This window comes from Nomascus leucogenys, chromosome 21, assembly GCF_006542625.1.
Source record: "Nomascus leucogenys isolate Asia chromosome 21, Asia_NLE_v1, whole genome shotgun sequence".
In the NCBI taxonomy this organism is placed as follows: Eukaryota; Metazoa; Chordata; class Mammalia; order Primates; family Hylobatidae; genus Nomascus; species Nomascus leucogenys.
Genome location: NC_044401.1, coordinates 43,401,518 through 43,423,621, shown reverse-complemented (window position 1 = coordinate 43,423,621; position 22,104 = coordinate 43,401,518). Strand labels below are relative to the sequence as shown.

Genomic DNA, 22,104 nt, shown 5'->3' with positions numbered 1-22,104 from the left:
AGGTGGTATCTAATTGTGGTTTTAATGTGCATTTCCCTGATGATCAGTGATGTTGAGCATTTTTTTCTATGTTTGTTGGCTGTTTGTATGTCTTCTTCTAAGAAATGTCTTCTGGTCATGTCATTTGCCCACTTTTTGATGAGATTTTTTTCTTCTTGCTGATTTGTTTGAGTTCCTTGTAGACTCTAGATATTAGTCTCCTGTCAGATACAGAGTTTGCAAATATTTTCGCTCATTCTGTGGGCTGTTTGTTTACTCTGATTACTTTTGCTGTACAGAAACTTTTTGTTTAATTAGGTCCCATTTATTTATTTTTGTTTTTATTGCATTTGCTTTTAGGGTATTAGTCATGAATTCTTTGCCTAGGCCAACGTCCAGAAGTGTTTCTCTGACATTATCTTCTAGAATTTTTATGGTTTCAGATCTTATATTTAAGTCTTTGATCCATCTTGAGTTTATTTTTGTATAAGGTAAGAGATAGAGATCCAGTTTCATTCTTCTACTTGTGGCTTGCCAGTTTTCCCAGAACTATTTATTAGATAGGGTGTCCTTTCTCCAATTTACGTTTTTGTATGCTTTGTTGAAGATTAGTTGGTTGTATGTATTTGGCCTCATTTCTGAATTCTCTATTCTGTTCCATCGACTACTTTTATACTAGTACCATGCTGTTTTAGTAACTATACCCTTGTAGTATAATTTGAAGTCAGGTAATGTGATGCCTCCAGATTTGTTCCTTTTGCTTAGGATTGCTTTGGCTATTTGGGCTTTTTTTTGGTTACATATGAATTTTAGGATTTCTTTTTCTAATTCTGTGAAAAATGAAGTTGGTATTTTGATAGGAACTGCACTGAATCTGTAGATTGTTTTGGGTAGTATGGTCATTTTCACAATATTGATTCTTTCAATCCATGAACATGGAATGTGTTTCCATTTGTTTGTGTCATCTATGATTTCTCTCAGCAGTGTTTTGTAGTTCTTGTAGAGATATTTCACCTCCTTGGTTAAGAATATTCCTAGGTATTTTAATTTTTTTGCAGCTATTGTAAAGGGGACTGAGTTATTCATTTGATTCTCGGCTTTCTCATTGTTGGTGTAGAGCAGTGCTACTGATTTGTGTACACTGATTTTGTAACCTGAGAGTTTACTGAATTCATTTATCAAATCTAGGAGTCTTTTGGAAGAGTCTTTAGGGTTTTTCAGGTATATGATCATATCATTGGCAAACAGTGATAGTTTGACTTCCTCTTTTTCCAGTTTGGATGCCCTTTATTTCTTTCAGTTGCCTGACTGTTCTGGCTGGGACTTCCAGTACTTTCGAACTGAAGTGGTGAATGTGGGCATCCTTGTCTTGTTCCAGTTCTCAGGGGAAATACTTTCAAGTTTTCCCATTCAGTATGATGTTGGCTGTGGGTTTGTCACATATGGCTTTTATTCTGAAGTATGTCCCTTCTATGCCTAGTTTGTTGAGGGTTTTTATCATAAAGAGGTGCTACTGAATGCTTTTTCTGCATCTGTTAAGATGATCACATTGTTTTTGTTGTTAATTCTGTTTATGTGATATATCACATTTGACTTGCGTATTTTAAACAATCTCTGGTATGAAACTCACTTGATCATGGTGTATTATCTTTCTGATGTGCCGTTAGATTCAGTTAGCTAGTATTTTTATTAAGGATTTTTGTATCTCTGATCATCAAGGCTATTGACCTGTAGTTTTCTTTTTTGTTAATGTCTTTTTCCGGTTTCAGTATCAGGGTGACACTGGCTTCATAGAATGACTTAGGGAGGAGTCCCTCTTTCTCAATCTGGTTTTGGTATCAGGGTGATGGCTTCATAAAATGAGTTAGGGAGGATTCCCGCTTTCTCAATCTTTTGGAATAGTTTCAGTAGGATTGGTATCAATTCTTCTTTGAAAGTCTGGTAGAATTCAACTGTGAATCCATCTGGCCAATCTGACCATGACCTTTTCTTGGTTGGCAATTTTTAAGTTACTGAATCAATCTCACGGCTCATTATTGGTCTGTTCAGGGTTTCTATTGCTTCCTCATTTAATCTAGGAGTGTTGTATGTTTCCAGAAGCTTATCCATTTCCTCTAGATTTTCTAGTTTGTGTCCAGAGAGGTGTTCATAGTAGTCTTGAATGATCTTTTGTATTTCTGTGGTGTTGGCTGTAACATCTCTATTTTCATTTTTAATTGAGCTTATCTGAATCTTCTTTTCTTGGTTAATCTAGCTAATGGGGTATCAGTTTTGTTTATCTTTTCAAATAGCCAACTTTTTGTTTTACTGATCTTTTGTATTTTTTGTTTCAATTTCATTTAGTTCTGCTCTGATCTTTGTTTTTTCCTTTTTTTCTGCTAGCTTTGGTTTTTTGTTATTGTTTCTCTAGTTTCTTGAGGTGTGACATTAGGTTGTCAATTTGTAATCTTTCAGACTTTTCGATGTAGGCATTTAGTGCTATAAACTTCCCTCTTAGCGCTGCTTTTGCTGTATCCCAGAGGTTTTAATAACTTATATCACTATTACGGTTCATGTTAAAGAATTTAATTTCCATCTTGATTTCATTGTTAACCCAAAAATCATTCAGGAGCAGACTTTAATTTCCGTGTGTTTGCACGGTTTTGAGGGTTCCTTTTGGAGGTGATTTCTAGTTTTATTCCACTGTGGTCAGAGAAGATACTTGATATGATTTTGATTTTTAAAAATTTATTAAAGACTATCAGAAAATGTAAGATTACTTATGTGGCTTGCATTTTATTCCTATTGGACAGTATTATTGCAGCAGATGTAAAGACATAGATACTACTTCTTGACCACAAGAAACTTACCATCTGGGGAGAGGAACCCAAGGAAAGAAAGAACCAATTTAGAGAGAGTTGTTGAAGAATCAATAAAAACTCATCACAACTAACTGTGAAAAAATTTCAAATGACAAAGTCTAGTGGTCCAATTGCAAATCATAATCAATAGTGGTGTTTTATATATCCCAAGAATTAAATTCAGTACTGGGCATTTGAGCCTTCAAGAGTAGAGTTTAATCTAACTACACTTAAGTTAAAGCAATAAAATTAAATAATATATTAGGTTTCTTAAAGTATGATCCTACTGCTGGTACATAAAATGATTTCAGGTGATGCGTGAATAATATTATTTATTTTATTCACTTTGTATTGACTAGCACCTGCTTATTTTAATATGCCTTAACAAACACATAGTAAATTAAAATAATGTGCATATTAGGAAAAGTATAACACATAGAATCCATGATTTCACAGACACTATTGTATGATATGGGATTCTTTATAAAAGAAAATTATTTAAGAAGAATAAAATATTTGATTTTTAAAACATTAAGCAAATAATAGTATAGGTGATATGTAGAGAAGGCAAAAATTATAGAGGTTTTTGTTTTTGGTGATTTTTCAAGATAGATTTCTGGTAGGAAATCTAAAATATTCAATTAGTATTTTATCAATTACAACCTAATAGGTTGCTGAAAAATTACTATCTTAAATTATTTTTTAAAAATCTGAAGTTATCTTGAAGGTGTCAGTCAAAGCCATCCAGTGACTCTCAGTATATTTACCTTAATAATCTACAAACGCTTCTCCGATAACTCAGCCGCTGGCTAGCTGCAGCAACACTGGGAGGAAGAGGAGGTCGGGGTGGGAAATAAGCTAGTGTTACAGAAAATATTAAGCAGACAACTCCAAATTCTGAAAGAAAAAAATAGGGAAAATGTTAACCAGGAAACACAAAAAGTTGAAGACTTCAAGTATTTATTTGTTTTTTGAAACAGGGTCTCACTCCGTCACCCAGGCTGGAATGCAGTGGCATGAACATGGCTCACTACAGACTTGACCTCCTGGGCTCAAGTGATCCTCCTGCCTCAGCCTCCCAAGTAGCTGGGACCACAGATGCATGCCGCCATACCAGGCTAATTTTTATTTTTTATTTTTGTAGAGATAGGGTCTCACCATGTTGTCCAGGCTGGTCTCAAACTCCTGAGCTCAAGTGATGTTCAAGCCATTCTCCTGCCTCAGCCCCCCAAAATGCCAGAATTAAGGTGTGGGCCACCATGCCCGGCCTCTCACGTATTTATTTATCTAACAAATATTTACTAAGTATCAACTGAGTCTGAGCCATATAGAGATAAGCAAAATATAGTATCTAGCCAAGATTGCTCAGTCTAGTTAAAAAGAAATGAATATATAAAGATATAAATTTCAGCAAGTAATTGGTAAGAGGTTATACTAACAATGATGTATAGGCTGGTACTATGGCACACAGATAAAAAGACTGAGGAAGTAAACAAATGTTGCCTTATGGAGAAAACATTAAAAGCCAACAGTACATTACTATAAAAGAGATTGTGAAACAGGTCTAGGATGATTGTCTAATAAGTATGGTGCTCAGAAAAAAAAACTGGTAAGAAATAACAGGATAGCAGGTTTGTTTGATTCATAATAGGATAGTCTGATGCATTGTGTAAGACAGACCCAATTTACAGACTGTATGGGAAATTTGAACAAGAAAGCATCCAAAAATAAGAGACCAAGGGACAGAGAATAGAATTTAAACACAAGACTAGCTAATGGAGAGTATTAAACAATCAGAAGTAAAATGAATACCCAAACAATCTTAATTTGTCCCCATTATAGAAGGGAAGGTTCTAGCATCCCAATCTTTCCCTCTATAATTCTGGCACTTGGAAGTTCCAGCTTTTGATAACCATGTCCAATTTTGTAGAAAAGCACAGCACTAGTAGAAAAGTCAAGAAACTTGGAATATAGACCTGTCTGCCATTAATTAGCTTGTAATTTGAACAAATCCCTTAATCTTTCTAGGCCAATAAAGGGATTGAATTTAGTGATTTCTAGAGGTCTTTTCAGTTGGATAATTTTAATTCTACGGATATATATATTCTTAGAAAAAAGGACAACATTCCTAAAAGACAATTAACCACAGATAATTCTGTTTAATTCAGTTAGAAATTTAAAGATTCCTATTTTTTTAAACAGAAGATTGTTAACAGATTCCTTTTCTTCTTTTTTTTTTTTTTTTGGTGTTCTCAATCTGTTCATTCTTTGTCAATCTGAGGAGCAACAAGAAGTTAATGAACTGTTCTAATTTAGAGTTATTTTAATTATTAGTAATACTGAATGAGCACCTAAAATATGCATATTGGCCACTTGTATGTCTTCCATGATTGCCTTATTCATATTCTTTGACCATCTATTGGCATTTTTGCAAACAACTTCACTGAGATATAATTCACATGACATACAATGCACACATTTAAAGTGCACAATCTAGTGGTTTTTCATTTACTAGCAGAATTGTACAATCATAACCACAATCAATTTTAGAATTTTTTCAACATCCCAAAAAGAAACTTTGTACCCATTACTCTCAATCTCCCAGTCCTAGGCAACCTCTGATCTATTTTTAGTCCCTATAGATTTGAGTATTATGGACATTTCCTATAAATGGAATCATATAATATGTGGTCTTTTATGACTGGCTTCTTTCACTTTGCATAATGTTCTCAAGGGTCATTCACGTTGGAGTATGTATCAGTACTTTAGTATTTTTTATTGTCAAATAATATTCCATTGTACAGATATACCACATTTTGTTCATCCACTTACCAGTAGATAGACATCTGGGTTGTTTCCACTTTTTCACTATTATAAATAATGCTCATGTATACATTTTTACATGGGTGTATGTTTTCATTTCACTTGGCTATATATCTAGAAATGGAATTTCTGGATTGTATGGTAATCTTTGTTTAACATTTTGAGGAACTGTGAAACTGTTTCCAAAGCGGCTACACCATTTTACATTCCCACATATGGGAATGTATGAGGGTTCTAATTTCTCCACTTTCTTGCCAGTACTTTATTATTTTCCATTTTATTGATTCTAGCAATCCTACTGGGTGTGAAGTGTAACTTATCATGGTTTTGATTTGCATTTCCCTAATGACTAACGACATTGAGTATCTTTTCATGTGTTTGATGAACATTTGTGTATTTTCTTGGGAGAAAGGTGTTTGAGTCCTTTACCCACTTCTTAATGGCGTTGTCTTTCTGTTGTTGAGTTCTAAGAATGCTTTATATAATCTGGATATAAGTCCCTTATAAGATATATGATTTGCAATCATTTTCTCCCATTCTGTGGACTGTCTTTTTCACTCTCTACGTTCTTTGAAACACAAAAGTTTCAAATTGTGATGAAGTCTAATTTATCTTTTTTCCTTTGTCACTGGTGCTTTTGGTGTCTTTTATAAAAAAGGCTTCACCTAATCCAAGGTCATAAAGATTTACTCGTTAGTTTTCTTCCAAGAGTTTTATAGTTTTAGCTCTCACATTTAGGTTTGAGTTAACAAGGGGGTTCAAATTCATTCTTTTGAATTTGGATATTCAGTTATTCCCGTACCATTTACTGAAAAGACTTTTTCCCTTATCATCTTGGGACCCTTCTGAAAAATCAATTGACCATAAATGTAATGGCATTTCTAGGCAGTATCACTTTTTTAGAATCTCATTTCTATTCTACTGATTTATATGCCTATCCTTATGCCAGTACTATGCTATCTTATAGCTTTGTAATAAGTTTTGTAGTTGAGAAGTGTGAGTTCTCCAATTTTGTTCCTTTTCAAGATTGTTTTGGATATTGCTGGTCCTTTGCATTTCCATGTAAATTTCAGGATCGCCTTGTCGATTTCTGCAACAAAGGCAGCTGGGATTTTAAAAGGGATTGCACTACATTTGCAGATAAATTTGGGGATATCTTCACAATATTAAACCTCCCAACATGAACATGGAATGTCTTTCCATTTATTTAGGTCTTCCTTAATTTCTTTCAACAGTGGTAGTCTTCAGATTATAAGTTCTGCACTTCATTTGTTAAGTTTATTCCTAAACCTTTTATTCTTTTTGATGCTATTGCAAATTGAATTGCATGTTAAGATTGTTCATTGCCAATATATAGACAATTGATTTTTACATATTAATCTTGTACCATAAAACTTTGCTAAGCTCTGTTTTTTGATCTAATAGTTTTTAGTGAACTCCAGAGAATTTTCTATATTCAAGATCACATCATTTTCAACAGAGATATTCTTTACTACTTCCTTTACAATCTGGATATCTTTTGCTTTTCTTGTTCAGTGATACTGCCTAGAACCTCCAGCACAGTTTTAAAAAGGCATGGAAAAATGGACATCCTTGTCTTGTTCATAACCCTAGAAGTGAAATGTGATGTTACCTGCAGGTTTTTTGTTTGTTTGTCACCCAGGCTGGAGTGCGGTGGTGTGATCTTGGCTCACATTACAACCTCTGCCTCCCAGGCTCAAACGATTCTTGTGTCTCAGCCTCCTGAGTAACTGGGATTACAGGCATGTGCCACCATGTCCGGCTATTTTTTTTGTACTTTTAGTAGAGACGGGGTTTTGCTATGTTGGCCAGGCTGGTCTCAGACTTCTGGCCTCAAGTGATCCTCCCTTGTCGGCCTCCCAAAGTGCTGGGATTACAGGCATGTGGGTTTCTAATAGATGCTTTTTATTAGGTTGAGAGAGTTCCTGTCTATTCCTAATTCATTGATTGTTTCCAGTTCATTGAAAGGGTGTTGGATTTGTCAAATGCTTTTTCTTCATCTTTTAAGATGATCATGTTTTTTCCCTTTTATCTGCTGATATGATACATTACATAAATTGAGTTTTGAATGTTAAACCAACCTTGCATTGCTGGAATAAATCCCATTTAGTCATGGTATATCATCCGTTTTATGATATATGTTGCTGGAATCAGTTTGCTAGTATTTTGTTCAGGACTTTTGTGTTTATACTCATCTGAGATCTGGATCTGTAGTTTACTTTTCTTATGTTACTTTTGTCGGGAATAATTTAAGAATCTTTAAATTTTTAAAATGACAATTCTAGTACAGTATTTTGAATAGAATGAAGTCATGGGACAGTCTTTCAGAAAGGCAGATTGGCAAACATGAAAGCAATGAAGAAGTAATTGGGAAGCTTTGAGCAGGGGCTTCTGCTTGACTGCATGGGAACCATTAGCTGCATGTACTGCATTGATACATGCTTGACAGTGCTTAACATCATGTAAAAAATATAATCATTGCTTAGGTTTTCAATAAATAAAGTTTAAAACTTATGTTTCACATGCGTTCAGTTTTATTTACTCATTTTTACATTTTTATTTTTTCTTTAAAAGGAATAAGTTGTGTAAAGGAGGTGAAATGCTTTATATACTGCTGCTACCCTTGCTTTCAGTTTTAATCCTTCTAAACCATATTTTGAAATGTAAATGTCATCAAATAATTCTCTGATGTACAGTTCTTCAGAGTGTGGCCTTTGCCTACAATGTGGTGAACCTTAAACCCTTCAGCCCTGCTTAGAAGGTTTGCGTGGGGCTTGCTTTCCTCTCTAGCTTCACCTACTAGTACTCTCACTAGATTTAAGCCACTCTGGGCTTGAACATACCAGGGTGTCTCCGTTCACTGCGCTTCTCCTTCAAGTTTCCTCTCTATAGTGTAATCTTCCTGCCTACTGTATTTAACCATCGTTCTCTCATTCCTCAGGCTCTGATTTAGAAGCTGCATCTCCAGGAAGCTCTACTTTACCTCCAAAATCTGGGTTAGGTGCTCCTTCTCCGAGCTCTCAGAGCAACTGTAGGCCTTTGGTTTACAATACTCATTGCTCTATTTTACAATTGTTTACCTGTCTGTATCATTCAGGACACTAAGTTCTGTTACACCAGGAACCATGCCTATCTCAGTGACTCGCATAGTGACAGATACACGGGCGTTCAAAACATGTTTGTGAAATTGATAAGTGAACAAAAAGGTTAAAACAAGGTTCATTATAATTGGGTCCCTTATCATTCCAGTCTCATTTTCTGCCAGTTGTTACCCATACCCAAACACATTTACACCACTCCAGCCATACTCAATTACTTGCAGTTCCCTAGACATACTGAGCTCTCTCATACCTTCCCTGCCTTTGCAGTTACTGTTCCCTCTGTATGGAATACACTAACCACTCAAACACTTGGTGAACTCCTACAAAATTCTTAACTTTAATTATTATATTCTTGTTGAAGCCTTTCCTGCCCCCTCAACTTCCCTATAAACCCAGGCAAGTTAGGTCTCCCAACCTCTGTATATCTTGATTTGTATTATAATTGTCTCATCGTTGACCTTACCAATTCCTAGTGCTCAGCACAGTGCTTGGCATATAGTAAACACCTACAAAAAGTTTTCTGAATGTAGAGGAAATAATAAACAGGCATATGGAGAGAGGGGCTATATCTACGAAAATCTGTAGGAGGCTATGCTATAAGAGTGGACCAGGGCTTGACTCTAGAAATAAAATAATTCAAAGAATATTTTAGAAAGGTCAGTATCCCTGATAACAGACTAAACATACAGAGAGTAGGAAATGAGGATAAACTGTAGATGATCAAGGTAAATAAGGTTACAGAACATGGCTAATAATGGAGAAACTACAAGGGAGAAAATGGGCTTAACATATACCAACAGATAGATGTTTAACAAATGGTTATTGTCAGTCACGACGTTTTATATCCTGACAAGATATCTAGAGAGGACATAGAAAATGTTTTATACAGTGCTTAACTGTAAATAGATGAAAAGACTAAAATTAAGAAATACCCCTCCATGTGGCAATAATAAATTTAAAATTTAACTTCCTAGGAAGGGTGTTAAGTTTTAATTAAGCATCTCTATATCATATGACAAGGAATGCACAGTGTATGTAAATTTACATATTAGTCCTCTCAAGTATTTCATATGAAGGTATCTGTTATACAAAAAGTAGAGTGAAGATGATTGAGATAAAAGACAAAGTATAACAAGAAGAAAATAAACTTTAAATTACCTGCATATAACACAGCCTCTATGCGATCTTTAATATGCGCCCTGCTGCTCTCTGCAGCAAGAAGAGGTGATGTCCCATTGGGAGCTGGAACAACAAGTGGTCCAACTAAAAATGCACATGCTCCCCCAAGATAACTGAGCATTGATGCAATAGCTGTGGCTGTGGCCCTTTCATCTGCAGAAAACCACGTCGTGGAGAGAAATGGTGCTGCATTCATTACAGTTGGACCTGCCAATCCATTTAACATCTGTCCTCCATGAATTAATCTGGAATTTAAAAATTAAAAGGCTGTGAGGTATTTGAAACAGGCATTTTCTAAGACAAAAAGAAATGAGCCAAACAGCAGTTTTTAACTATGGCAATAAGTATACGTATCTGTAAAGAATATGACATGCCTAAAAGACATGTTGATTTACCTTCTAAAAAAGGTATGTTGACTCCCTATGAGGGAGATCAAACATAGTAATAGTTACCATTTATTCATTTCACAAATATTTACTGTGACCTATGATTTGTGCCACACATCAAAGTAAGTACTTCTTGTAAGTATTTAGAACCTTGCTTCATTTAGTTGTTATAACAACACTAAGTGGAAGCTATTATGATCCCCATTTACTGAGATGAAAAATCCTAGGTTTGGAAAGATTAAGAAACTTGCCCAAGTGCTGACAGGCAGAGATGAAGTTTAGATCCAGGTCTGATTCCAAAATCCATACTCCTTCTACTAGACTGCCACTCATTAACAGACGTACTAAATGCCACCAGCCTTATAGTTGAGCTCAACATTTCATACCCACTCTTTGCCAAATGGTGGAAATACAAAAAATGAAAGACTCATTAAAATATCTTCTAATAGAAAAGGTAGTTGAGGAACCGGAGGACCTGGGTTCCAGCTGAGCTCAGAGCTAGCCCTGAACAATACCTAACTTTGTGGGGTTCCATTTCTTCCCTCGTGAAATGAGATCAGTTTAAGTTGAATATGCATTTACGGAGCATCTGTTAGGTTAGGGTACTGTAATGACAGGACCACTAAGTCCCTTCCAGTCCTCATACTCTAATTCTGACTTTAATTGTAAGGATTAATGAAAAGCAGTTTCTTTTTTCCATTCCATTTGTTCTCTTGCTGACCTTTTCCCAATATTCTACTTAGCACTCCTGTTCCTTGTCAACAAGGAACTCTTTTCTCCCATTACTCCCCCACCCCCAATATACACGTTCACATTTAAGAGCTGCCTTGAAGTAGAAAAGAGGCCAGAAGTCCAAAGAAAGCATAGATAAGAAAGGGAGACGTGTCAACCTCTCTTGCCCTGGAGGTAGAGGAAAGGGAAGGGACAGTACATGTGACATTTTCATGATATGAACTCATTTTTTCTTCTGCTTGTTTTGCTTTCTAAGCACTATGTGCGTCTCAAATCCTCTTTTTTTTTTTAAACTGCCATCTTAAGCCAATTAGAAAAAAAAGTTTGCTGAATGCAGAAGAGAAAAATAAACAGGCACATGGGGAGAGGAAGGGCCCTAATGTAGAAACAGAAGTGAGTGGGAAGTGAAATATGTGAATTAGGGCTGCCCATAGCTTCGTAATGTTGGAAAAATTATATGAAGGCAACATAGCTCCAAGTGTCATTGATATTACTAAATTTAAAAAACTCAAGACATTTAAATCTCTCTATGTAAGGGGAATTATTTTCCAGATGACAGAAACGATTTAAACTGTTTACTTCCTCCAAAAGCCAGTGGAACCAAAGCTGTCCCACAGCAATTTTATTACAGAAATGTTCCAGCAATAACGTCATTAAATGGTTTTAATCATTGCATGTGATGGCACAACAATGAGACAGTGTGTGATGACTCATAAAGTAACTGCTTTGATATTTGATACTTTTAATGAGGTATTAGACTCATGTCAACTAGAAGGCTTGGAATGAGTACACTTTACTATGTCTAAAAATGTTAAGGGTAGAAGGAGAACATGGAAGAAATAAATCAAAAACAAAAAGACTGATAAGAAAGCAGGACTCCTGGCTGGGCACAGTGGCTCATGCTTGTAACCCCAGCACTTTGGGAGGCCGAGGTGGGTGGATCACTTGAGGCCAGGAGTTCAAGACCAGCCTGGCCAACATGACAAAACCCCACCTCCTCTAAAAATACAAAAATTAGCTGGGCATGGTGACGTATGCCTGTAATCCCAGCTACTCAGAAGGCTGAGGCACGAGAATCGCTTGAGCTTGGGAGGCAGAGGTTGCAGTGAGCAGAGATTGTGCCACTGCACTACAGCCTGGGCGACAGAGCGAGATTTTGTCTCAAAAAAAAAAAGAAGGAAAAAAAAGAAAGGAAAGGAAAAGAAGAAAGGGAGTGAGGGAGGGAGGGAGGGAGGGAAGGAAGGAAGGAAGGAAAAAAGAGAGGGAGGGAGGGAAGGAAAAGAAAGAAAGAAAAGAAAGAGAAAGAAAGAAAGAGAAAGAAAGAAAGAAAGAAGGAAAGAAGGAAATAAAGAAAGAAAGAAAGAAAGAAAGAAAGAGAAAGAAAGAAGAGAAGAGAAGAGAAGAGAAGAGAAGCTCTTCACAGTTAAGGTATAAAACTCAAATAATTGCCATGGCTTAACTCTTTGTTACCTCTCAGTGGAATCACAAATAGACTATTACCCAAGCAGCAGAGTCTGACCGAAAAGTCAGAGAATGTGTGAGTTTCAGATAATTTAAGGGCCATCCAAATCCAGTTTACTTGACTCTTAGACCAGAACATTTCTCACTACAATACAGTACGTATTAAAGTAGTATCCAAAGAAGGAATAGCACCAGGGACACTTCAGATGGGTTCTTGGTTTAAAGGTCCTTGAACTTGGGAGGCCAATCTAGGGCATATAAGTTATAGTTAAAAACCACCTCAGGAATTAAAATAAGCTTATGTGGTGTTGTAAAGTTACTCCAATTTTAGATAATTACATGCTTTTGCATTAAAAGTCATCATACACACACTCTTCATAAACAAGCTCAGTAGAACTAGTTATCCTCTGAATTCATGAGAAACCTGGCAGGGAAACCCAGTCCCACCTCCCAGCACTTTGTAGTTTTCCAGAACTTAGTCCTGCTCCTTCTGACACTTATATCCTAGCGTCCCTCAGGGTTCAGCAGCTTCTAATGTGTTATAACTGGTCATAAGCACTGTTGTCCTGGGGACTGTGATGTTACAGTAATCTGTAATATCAAGATTTTCATGTTTGCCTGACACTATTTTCTACCACCTACCATTAAGAAACATCATTTCATGAAATAAATTTGTAAAAAGATATTTAAAAATAAAATTCTGCTTTATACATTAAGTCTAATTTTTCCATTTAATAGGAATGCAAATTAGAGATATATTTTTTCTGCAAAAATATTGACCCTAGGACATCATAAAATCATATGAACATTACCATAACCTCTTTAAAATGATAATAAAGGAAATAAAATAATTATAAAATGGTAACTATGCATCTATTACTTAATTCAACAACCATATATTGAGTAGTCACCATGTGTTGGGTAGGCACTGTGATAGGCAAATGAGAATGTAAAATTAAAAAGCTAAGGCCCTTGCCCTTAAGAATCCCTAAAAGTACAGTGATACCAGCACTGTAGCAGGAATATAAAGAAAAAGAAGGCAATAGTCAGGCCTGGCCCTATGCTTATGCTGCCTATGACAAGAGTACAGATGGAGGTCTCTGCATGTCCTTCTTCTCTTCTGACCTCTGGCCCTGGCCTATATATCAGGGCTTTGCATATATGCATGTGGAGCTGAAGGTCCAACTCCATCTAAGCTCCAACTATCCCCTCCAAACAGCTGCCCCTTAGCTATCCCTTAGGCCTAGGAAGTACACAGCAGGGAAGTACACAGCTATCCCTTAGGCCTAGGAAGTACACACACTCTTGGAAGAGCAGGCCTGGGAAAGAGGCTTGTTGTAAGGCCTGTTTCTGGGGTCTTGTGTAGCTAGTGCATAAGACTAGAGGGTAGAGGGCAGGGTGTGCACATCCCCTTGGCCCTATGAAATCCTCACCCCACATGGAAGGGCAAGGCTGAAAGAAAGCCAGAATGGGACACCCTCAGGCATGGAATCCAGGACAGGGACTCAATGGCATGGTTTAAAGTGGTACTGGCAACACAGTGGGGAGGTGGAGGACGGATGGTCTGGAGAACCGTTAAGGTAATACAATATATATGGCCAGGAGAGGGGGTGGATACTGGAGGGCACCCATAACTCTGTACAAACATCCAATATGTGGCTAATATAGGCCAGAAGCTAAGAAAAGCAGTCTGAGCTGAGAAATATAAGTTGTAGGTGGATTGGGTTGGGGAAGAAACACTGGAGAATAACAACATTTTAAAAATAGAGGAATGGGAGTTGAGCAAGATGATTGAGAAGGAGCCATTATAAGGCAGAAAAAAAGTAAAAGAGGAAAGACTGGTATCACGGCAACTAAGGAGAGACGAGTTCCAAGAACATAAGAGCGAGTGGTCAACAACATCACATCAAACAGAAAGATCATTTATAATAACTGAAATGTAACCACCAGATTCAGCAAAGAAGAGATCATTTGTGGTCTGAGTAGAAGCAGTTTCAGTAGAGTGTTCAGCATGGAAGTCAGACTCATGAGGAAATCGAAATCTAGATTTAGGCTATTTCTAGAAGAAACAGATGCAGGAATAAAAATTAGGTATATAAGCTTAGCGAAGTGAACTGAAAAGAAAAAACATCCAGCTTAAATGAACAGTCTGAACTAAAAAGTCTCTCCACTTTCACACATTAAAAGATAAAATGCAACTCACGATTATCCTAATGCTTTCTAAGCACTTATGAAAGAAGCTGGCTTTCAGAAACTAATACCTACTGATCTGGGCTGACTATTAAAAACGACAAAGAAAAATGAAAGAGGGGGATTCACAATCTTTAGTACAGTGAAGTCAACCACACGGTTTAATATTAATTATTTGTCATCATTACATGCCTCAGTTTTGTTTTGCTAGGTAAAAGTTAAGGTCCTTGTAGGTCAGGATCATGGCGGCAGTCCCCACGGGCCTCACTCCCATAGCGCTAAGGCAGTGTGGATGCTCTCGGGAACTCACAGACTGGGCCCAGTACAGGGATGCGCAGTCACTGAAATATGCAACTAAACCGCGTTTCCAAAACTTCACAAAGTTATCCAAATGCATACATCAGATCAGTTCTGTTGATAAATTTTAACAAGTTTAAATTCAGTAATACAAAAAACAAGATGACTAACAAATATTCTCAAAATAAAGCTTAAAAAAAAGATGTTTTAGGGTGTTTTAAAAGCAAGGCCAACGTGACATAACTGTCTCAAGCACAGTGGACTTGGGAAGGGTGGGCAGAAGTTAGGAGTGTGAGGAGGCAGTTTTGTCTTCTGGGCAATAAGCTCTGGAGCAGAAAGGCAGTTGTCCAGTAATGGACTAGTTAATTCAAGGGGTCTGACTCTTGCTTCCTTACCTGAAACTCCACACCTGATGAAAGCAGGTGCATCCTCACAATTAATGGACTGCATTTCTCTTGCACCTCTGCAGGTCAAGCTATGAGAGATCTGTCAGGAAGCAGATGTGTGCCTCCTCCTTTAGCCCAGTCTCCTCATACTGACTCCTTAACCCTCTCCTGTTTCTCCATCCACCTCCCAACCCATGGCCCCCAACTCCCTTTTCTTCCCTCCTCTCTGAAGTCTTTCTCCTTTTCCCTTTTTTTCCTCCTTACCTAGCCTCTGTCTACTTCTGGAGCCTGGCTCATACCGTCCCCACAAGCCAGATGGAAAAGTGGATGAGAGAGGGTGTATTAGTCCATTCTCTGCTGCTAATAAAGACATACCTGAGACTGAGTAACTTATAAAGAAAAAGAAGTTTAATGGACTCACAGTTTCACATGGCTGGGAGGCCTCAGAATCATGGTGGAAAGTGAAGGAGGAGTAAAGGCATGCCTTACTTGGTGGCAGGCAAGACAGTGTGCGCAGGGGAACTGCCCTTTATAAAACCATCAGATCTCACGAGACGCACTATCACAAGAACAGCAGCATGGGGGTAACCACCCCCGATTCAATTACCTCCCACCAGGTCTCTCTCACAACACGTGGGGATTATGGGAACTACAGTTAAAGATGAGATTTGGGTGGGGACACAGCCAAACCATATCAGAGGGGAACTTCTCCTGCACTGGCAGAGCAGGGATGGTAGACACGAGGGAGCGAGACCTGGTGCTGCCCACTAGCATCAGCACTGCTGAGACTGCTAGCCTGTGGCAGGAATAGGAGAGGACCCAGCCAGGCTCAGCCCCAGGTGCGCTGCAGAGTCCCACTGCCCTCAATTAGTGCCCCTGCCCACAGAGGACAATGCCTGCAGGGGCACGTGGGATCGCGCTGGTGCACAGCTGCATTTCTTTCTATATCATTCAATTGACTATAGCTTTTCAGACAAATGCCAATAGCTGAAGTTCAAATTGAAGATCTACAGTTCACATCTTCTAATGTACTTGACATTTTAGCTTGCATTTAATACTCTGGTGTCCTAACCTTTTGCTTTCTGATATCCTGGAAGAAATACCTATGACTCCTAAATTATTTCTACTTAAATAATATGATGTTTTAGAATTAAAATCTTTAGAGCTGGAAGTGACTTCAGACCTCACCTAGATAACCCAACCCCTTCCAGAAAGTTAATCACACATGTAAAATCACATTTATAATTTTATAACTTTCCTTTCTTTAAAAAGTATTGGAGGGAGCTCCAGTCATACAACTAGCTAATGGCTTGGCCAGAACTAGAAATCAAAATTATAGCTAATTTCATCAGTCCACAAATCTCTACTCTCTCACATGATCCCATTCTGTAGGTTCTCTGTTAATAATAAAAAAATTACTGATTGTTAAGAAAATCCAATGTTCCTTAAATCCAAAGGCACACAGTACAGAATATTTTTATTCTGTTCATAAACCTACTTTATAAACCTCTAGTTTATTATGACTAACATTGATGCTAACATTCGAGTTGGCTTTTTAGAAATCTGGCAGATACTTCCTCAGTGCTATTCTAGTATACAGAATTTGAATTCTATATATTTTTAATATGAAGTAATTTAGAATACATAAAAATACTTACCTCCAAAACTCAATATGTCAATAGTTCAGAAACTTTCTCCCAATTCCTAATTATGCCATATCAAACTAAACTCTTAGCTCATATTCTTTAAAAAAAAAAAAAACCTTTTAAAAAAAGTCATGTGTTTACAGGATTTTTTTTGATGTTGAAAATGGCAAAAGTGCCGGAAATAGTTTTCCTTTATTTAGCCCAAGAAAAGGTGGGCAACAAAAAGGGTTAGAGATGTTATGAATTAACTACAGGAAAAAGGAAGACAGGAAAAGAGAAATAGAGGTGGTGGTGGAAAAGTAATGAGCCTTTCAAAAACTTTGGTATCACAGCCTCAGTTTTCTTTCATAAAAATCTATTTTATTTTTGTATCCTTTATTAATTTTGGTCAACAATGATTCAATTAAAAATATCTATTGAGTAGCTGCTATGGTCAAGGCACCTGCAGCTAGGCACTAAAGGGAATATGAAGATGAGCATTACAGTCTTGGCCCTAAAGAAGATTTTAATAACTTATCAAGTACCAGCTATAGAAAATACATAAAAAAATACAGTGAAAATAATATTAGATTAGCTATCACAGGGCTTAGCTTCTAGTCTTAGCTAAATTTATTAACCATTTAATCTTTAGTAAATCACATTCTCTTTCTGTTTCAATTTCTCCAAAGATACTTTCTGTCTCACAGGATTTTTTTTTTTTTTTTTTTTTTTGAGGCAGGGTCGTGCTCTGTCTCCCAGGCTGGACCGCAGTGGCGCGAAGGCAGCTCACTGCAGCCTCGACCTCTGGGCTCAAGTGACCCTCCCACTTCAGCCTCTCAAGTAGCTGGGACTACAGGCACACACTACCACACCTAATTTTTAAATTTTTTGTAGAGACAGGGTCTTGCTATGTTACCCAGGCTAGTCCTCCTGGCCTCAAGTGATCCTCCTGCCTCGGCCTCCTAAAGTGCTAGGATTATAGGCATAAGCCACAGAGTTTGGCCTCTCACAAGTTGTTTTTTTTTTTTTTTTTTTTGGGATGGAATCTCACTCACTCTGTTGCCCAGGCTGGAGTGCAGTGGTGTGATTTCAGCTCACTGCAACCTCTGTCTCCTGGGTTCAAACTATTCTCCTGCCTCACCTCCTGAGTAGCTGGGACTACAGGCACACCCCACCATGCCTGGCTAATTTTTATATTTTTAGTAGAGATGGGGTTTCACCATGTTAGCCAGGCTGCTCTTGAACTCCTGGCCTCAAGCAATCCACCCATCTCAGCCTTCCAAAGTGCTGGGATTACAAGTGTGAGCCAACAAGCCCAGTTTCTCTCACAAGATTTTTATTAAGGTCATATACAATAATCTCTCAGCAATGCACAGGGGAAAAATGGCCTTAGTCCTGGTCTGAGAGATGTCTACCTCCCCTCATTTTGTTTCATTCCTTGTTTCTTGTCACATAACTTTTATTTTGTCTTTTTGTTTAAAAGTACATATTAATACATATTCATAGTAGAAAATTTTGAAAAGAAATGCATAAAGAAGAAAAAAATCATCTATAAATGGAATACCCCAATTCAGACAACCACTACTAATATTTTGATTTTCCAGTCTTTCCTTCTTTCAGTTTTTTCCCTAATGCATCTCTCACTCTCTCGATCAATACTTAATCAATACTTAATCATACATAGGTAACCACAGATACTATACTGAATATACAGCTTATGCACTAAGTCATTTTATAGTCTATCAAGGATTTTCTCATTTCATCATTCTTTACAATAATTGTTAACGGTTTTGTGATATTGTATTATACAGATATATAAAGTCTCATTTAACCATTTTCCTAAAGTTGGACAGTTGTTTCCAACAACTTATTTGCTAATATTAATAATGCTGGTGTGACAATCTTTGCATGTGAATATTAGCTACTTTCAAAATTATTTATTTAGGTTCAGTAAGTTAAAATGTGTGAACACTCTAGATCTTAGGAAATATACTCGCAAACTGTTTTTCAGGAGGGTTAGCAGTACTTTACATTCCCATCAGTAGTAGCTGACAGTGTCTGCTTCATCAGCATAGAGCATCACTATTTAAAGACACACGCACACTGGGTAAGGTGGTGCATACCTGTAATCCTAGCACTTTGGGAGGCCAGGGCAGGTGGATCATTTGAGCCCAGAGTTTGAGACCAGCCTGGGCAACATCGTGAAACCCTGTCTCTACCAAAAAAAAAAAAATTAGCTGGGTGTGGTGGCACATGCCTATAGCTTCAGGTACTTGTGAAGCTCAGGTAGGAGGATTGCTTGAGCCCAGGAGATCGAGACTGCAGTGAGCCACAATTGCCTGGGCGACAGAATGAGACCCTGTCTCAAACAAAAAAACAAAGAAAACAATAATAAATAAAAATACACACACATACACACACACTCTCTCTCTCTCTCACACACACACACATGCAAAACTTGGTGATTAGTTTCCTAGTCCTGTTATAACAAATTACCACAAACTTAGTGGTTAAAATAATACAAATGCGTCATCTTACAGTTCCATAAATCAGAAGTCCAACATGGGACTCTAGGGCTAAAATCAAGGTGTTGGCAGGGCTGGGTCCCTTTCAAGAGGCTTTAGAAGAGAGTCTGTTTCCCTGATTTTCCAGCTTGTAGTGGCTGCCGGCATTCGTTGGCTCAGCGCCCCCTTCCTCTGTTTTCAAAGGCAGCAACTGCAGTTGCTGGAAAAGGCAAGAAAACATTTCTCTACTTCTTCCTCAAATCTATCAACCTCTCTCTTTATGATTTTCCTTTATTTTCATGCTTGGAAAAAATATCTTTCCCATGTGGAGATCAGATAAATACCCCCATATTTTGTTTCTCAGCTAAATATCTAACCATTTCGTTTATTTGAATTTATTTTGATACATCATATGACATGAGGATACAAAATGGTCTTTTCCTCCCAAATAGGTAGCCAATTTGCCTGTGGTAGAGACCCCAGGGTCATTCTGTTTTCCTTTTAGTTACAGAGGACCTTAAGTTTTTGCAGGAGTAAAAGCGGCCCTGACAGATAGCTGGGGCCTTGTTATTACTAAGTTCAGGCCAATGAGATTAGAGCAGGAGGACCTCAAGGTCACCTCCATGAAGACAGAACTGTTCTCCCTACTCTGCTTCTTCATGTGGGTACAATGTGACCACTGTGCTGATGAACTGGCTGTTGACTATACTGTCAAGGTCATCTCCCTGGGGAGAAGGTTACAAGATAGAGGGAACTCAGGTCCCTAGACAACCTCGTAGATCAGAACTGCTACCTGCTCTGGCCCACCTGCTTACTCTGGACTAATAATAAGAAAGAAATAGTGTCTTGTTTGAACCATGCTATTTTGAGATCTCCTCATTATAGCAACTTAAATTGTCCTCTAATTGAGAAATTAGCTCAAGAATTGGGGTGCTGCATTCACAAAGGCACAACGTATTGGCACTGACTTAGTGGTCAGGCTGTAGGCAGAAAAGGCAGGCGACCTGTGGCCGCGGCAATACCACTGCTTGTGATGACCTGGGATTTGCTGGAAAAAAAATCAGAACATTACTCTGTGTTTCTTGCCCTTTACTGAGTTTAGGATGGCACAAGAGAGATATAAAGAAGTAGCTGGTTTGTAAGCAGAGATGGAAGGGATAAGAGCTCTGCTAAGGGAGTTTCTCTGCCTGAGGCCTGCAATATAAATTTAATGAGAATCCAGAAATTTGAAGTCTCAGGTTGCTTCTGAATCCAAATGGCAGGAAATAAAATGTGCTTCAGAGCCAGTCTAGCAGCAAAAATTAGGTTAAGGGTGATATTTTCCTTCCTAGGCCTACGTTTTTCAGATGGCATCAAGGTGGCTACCACTAAATTGAGAAAATCTGGGATGGGTACCCAAGCTGGTAAAGGAAAGAGGAGATTCAACAGGTATAAGAACCATAAGCAGAAGGAGAAATATTTTGGCATGGCTACATTTCCATGGAACTTACCTGATGTAAATAGACCAAAAGACTATTAAGCATTTGAGGGAAGCGTATTGCCAAGATATTACAAAACACTTCTACCAAGGTTTAAGACTGCTTCATCCCTAAAGTAATCTTCAGGTTCCCAAATCAGCATCAAGCAGAAAGTGAAACATCCAACAACCACTTCAGGCGTGGTCACTTGGAATAATGAACAAAAAAAGAGCCTTCCAGAGGACAAAGCCAAAAGCCACAAACAATAATCAAAGAAATTACTCTCAGAAAGCCACAAAGATCTGACAGAGCCCAGAGATTCTGGATTTTGAGTTGGATGCGCTAATTGGACAGGACTTTGAGTTTTCTCCATTGAGGAAGGATGAATATGTTCTCTGCATGGGAAGAGGGGAGCGCATGGACACATGGAGGCATCTGACAGCAGAGACTCCTGTCTCCACCTATTTATTCTCCCTTTCTTTGTTTTGGCATGGCATCCTTGAGTTTAACTTCATACATTGCTGCTGAGCTACTTTTCCAACCTCTCTTCCAGATCCATGAGGCCAAGTTTTAAGTCTGCAACCAATGAGATATGGCTAGAAATGACACAAACAGGCCAGGCGTGGGGGCCCACATCTGCAATCCCAGCACTTTGAGAGGCCGAGGCGGGCAGATTACTCGAGGCCAGGAGTTCAAGACAAGCCTGGCCAACATAAATAACCCCATCTCTACTAAAAACACAAAAATTAGCCAGGCATGGTGGCAGGTGCCTGTAATCCTAGTTACTCAGGAGGCTGAGGCAGGAGAATTGCTTGAACCTGGGAAGTGGAGGTTGTAGTGAGCCAAGATCATGCCACTGCACTCCAGCCTGGGTGACAGAGTAAGACTCCGTCTCAAAAAAAAAAAAAAAAAAAAAAAAGAAGATGCAGTCACCTGCCTTGGATATCCCACTTCCCCTCCTGTGGGCTAGAATGACAGCATGATACAGACAATAATATCACCCTAGGAGATGCTGGAGCAACAACACAGAAGGGGCTTAGGTCCTGGAGGACCTTTCAGAACAAAGCTGCCTACTTCCCCTGAATAGCCCACTATCGTTTAGACCAGGGGTGTCCAATCTTTT

General features: G+C 38.1%; 1 protein-coding gene across 1 annotated transcript in view; it reads right to left on the bottom strand.

Annotated features, from left to right (window-relative positions):
- SLC49A4 (solute carrier family 49 member 4) overlaps window positions 1-22,104 on the bottom strand; it is an 83,289-nt gene that overhangs the window by 41,130 nt on the left and 20,055 nt on the right. Inside the window, exons 3-4 of the mRNA XM_030801768.1 lie at window positions 9,923-10,188; window positions 3,587-3,716 (exon numbers count right to left, since the gene is read on the bottom strand). Of these exons, the coding sequence (XP_030657628.1) occupies window positions 3,587-3,716; window positions 9,923-10,188 (396 nt within the window). The remainder of the gene's footprint in view (window positions 1-3,586; window positions 3,717-9,922; window positions 10,189-22,104) is intronic.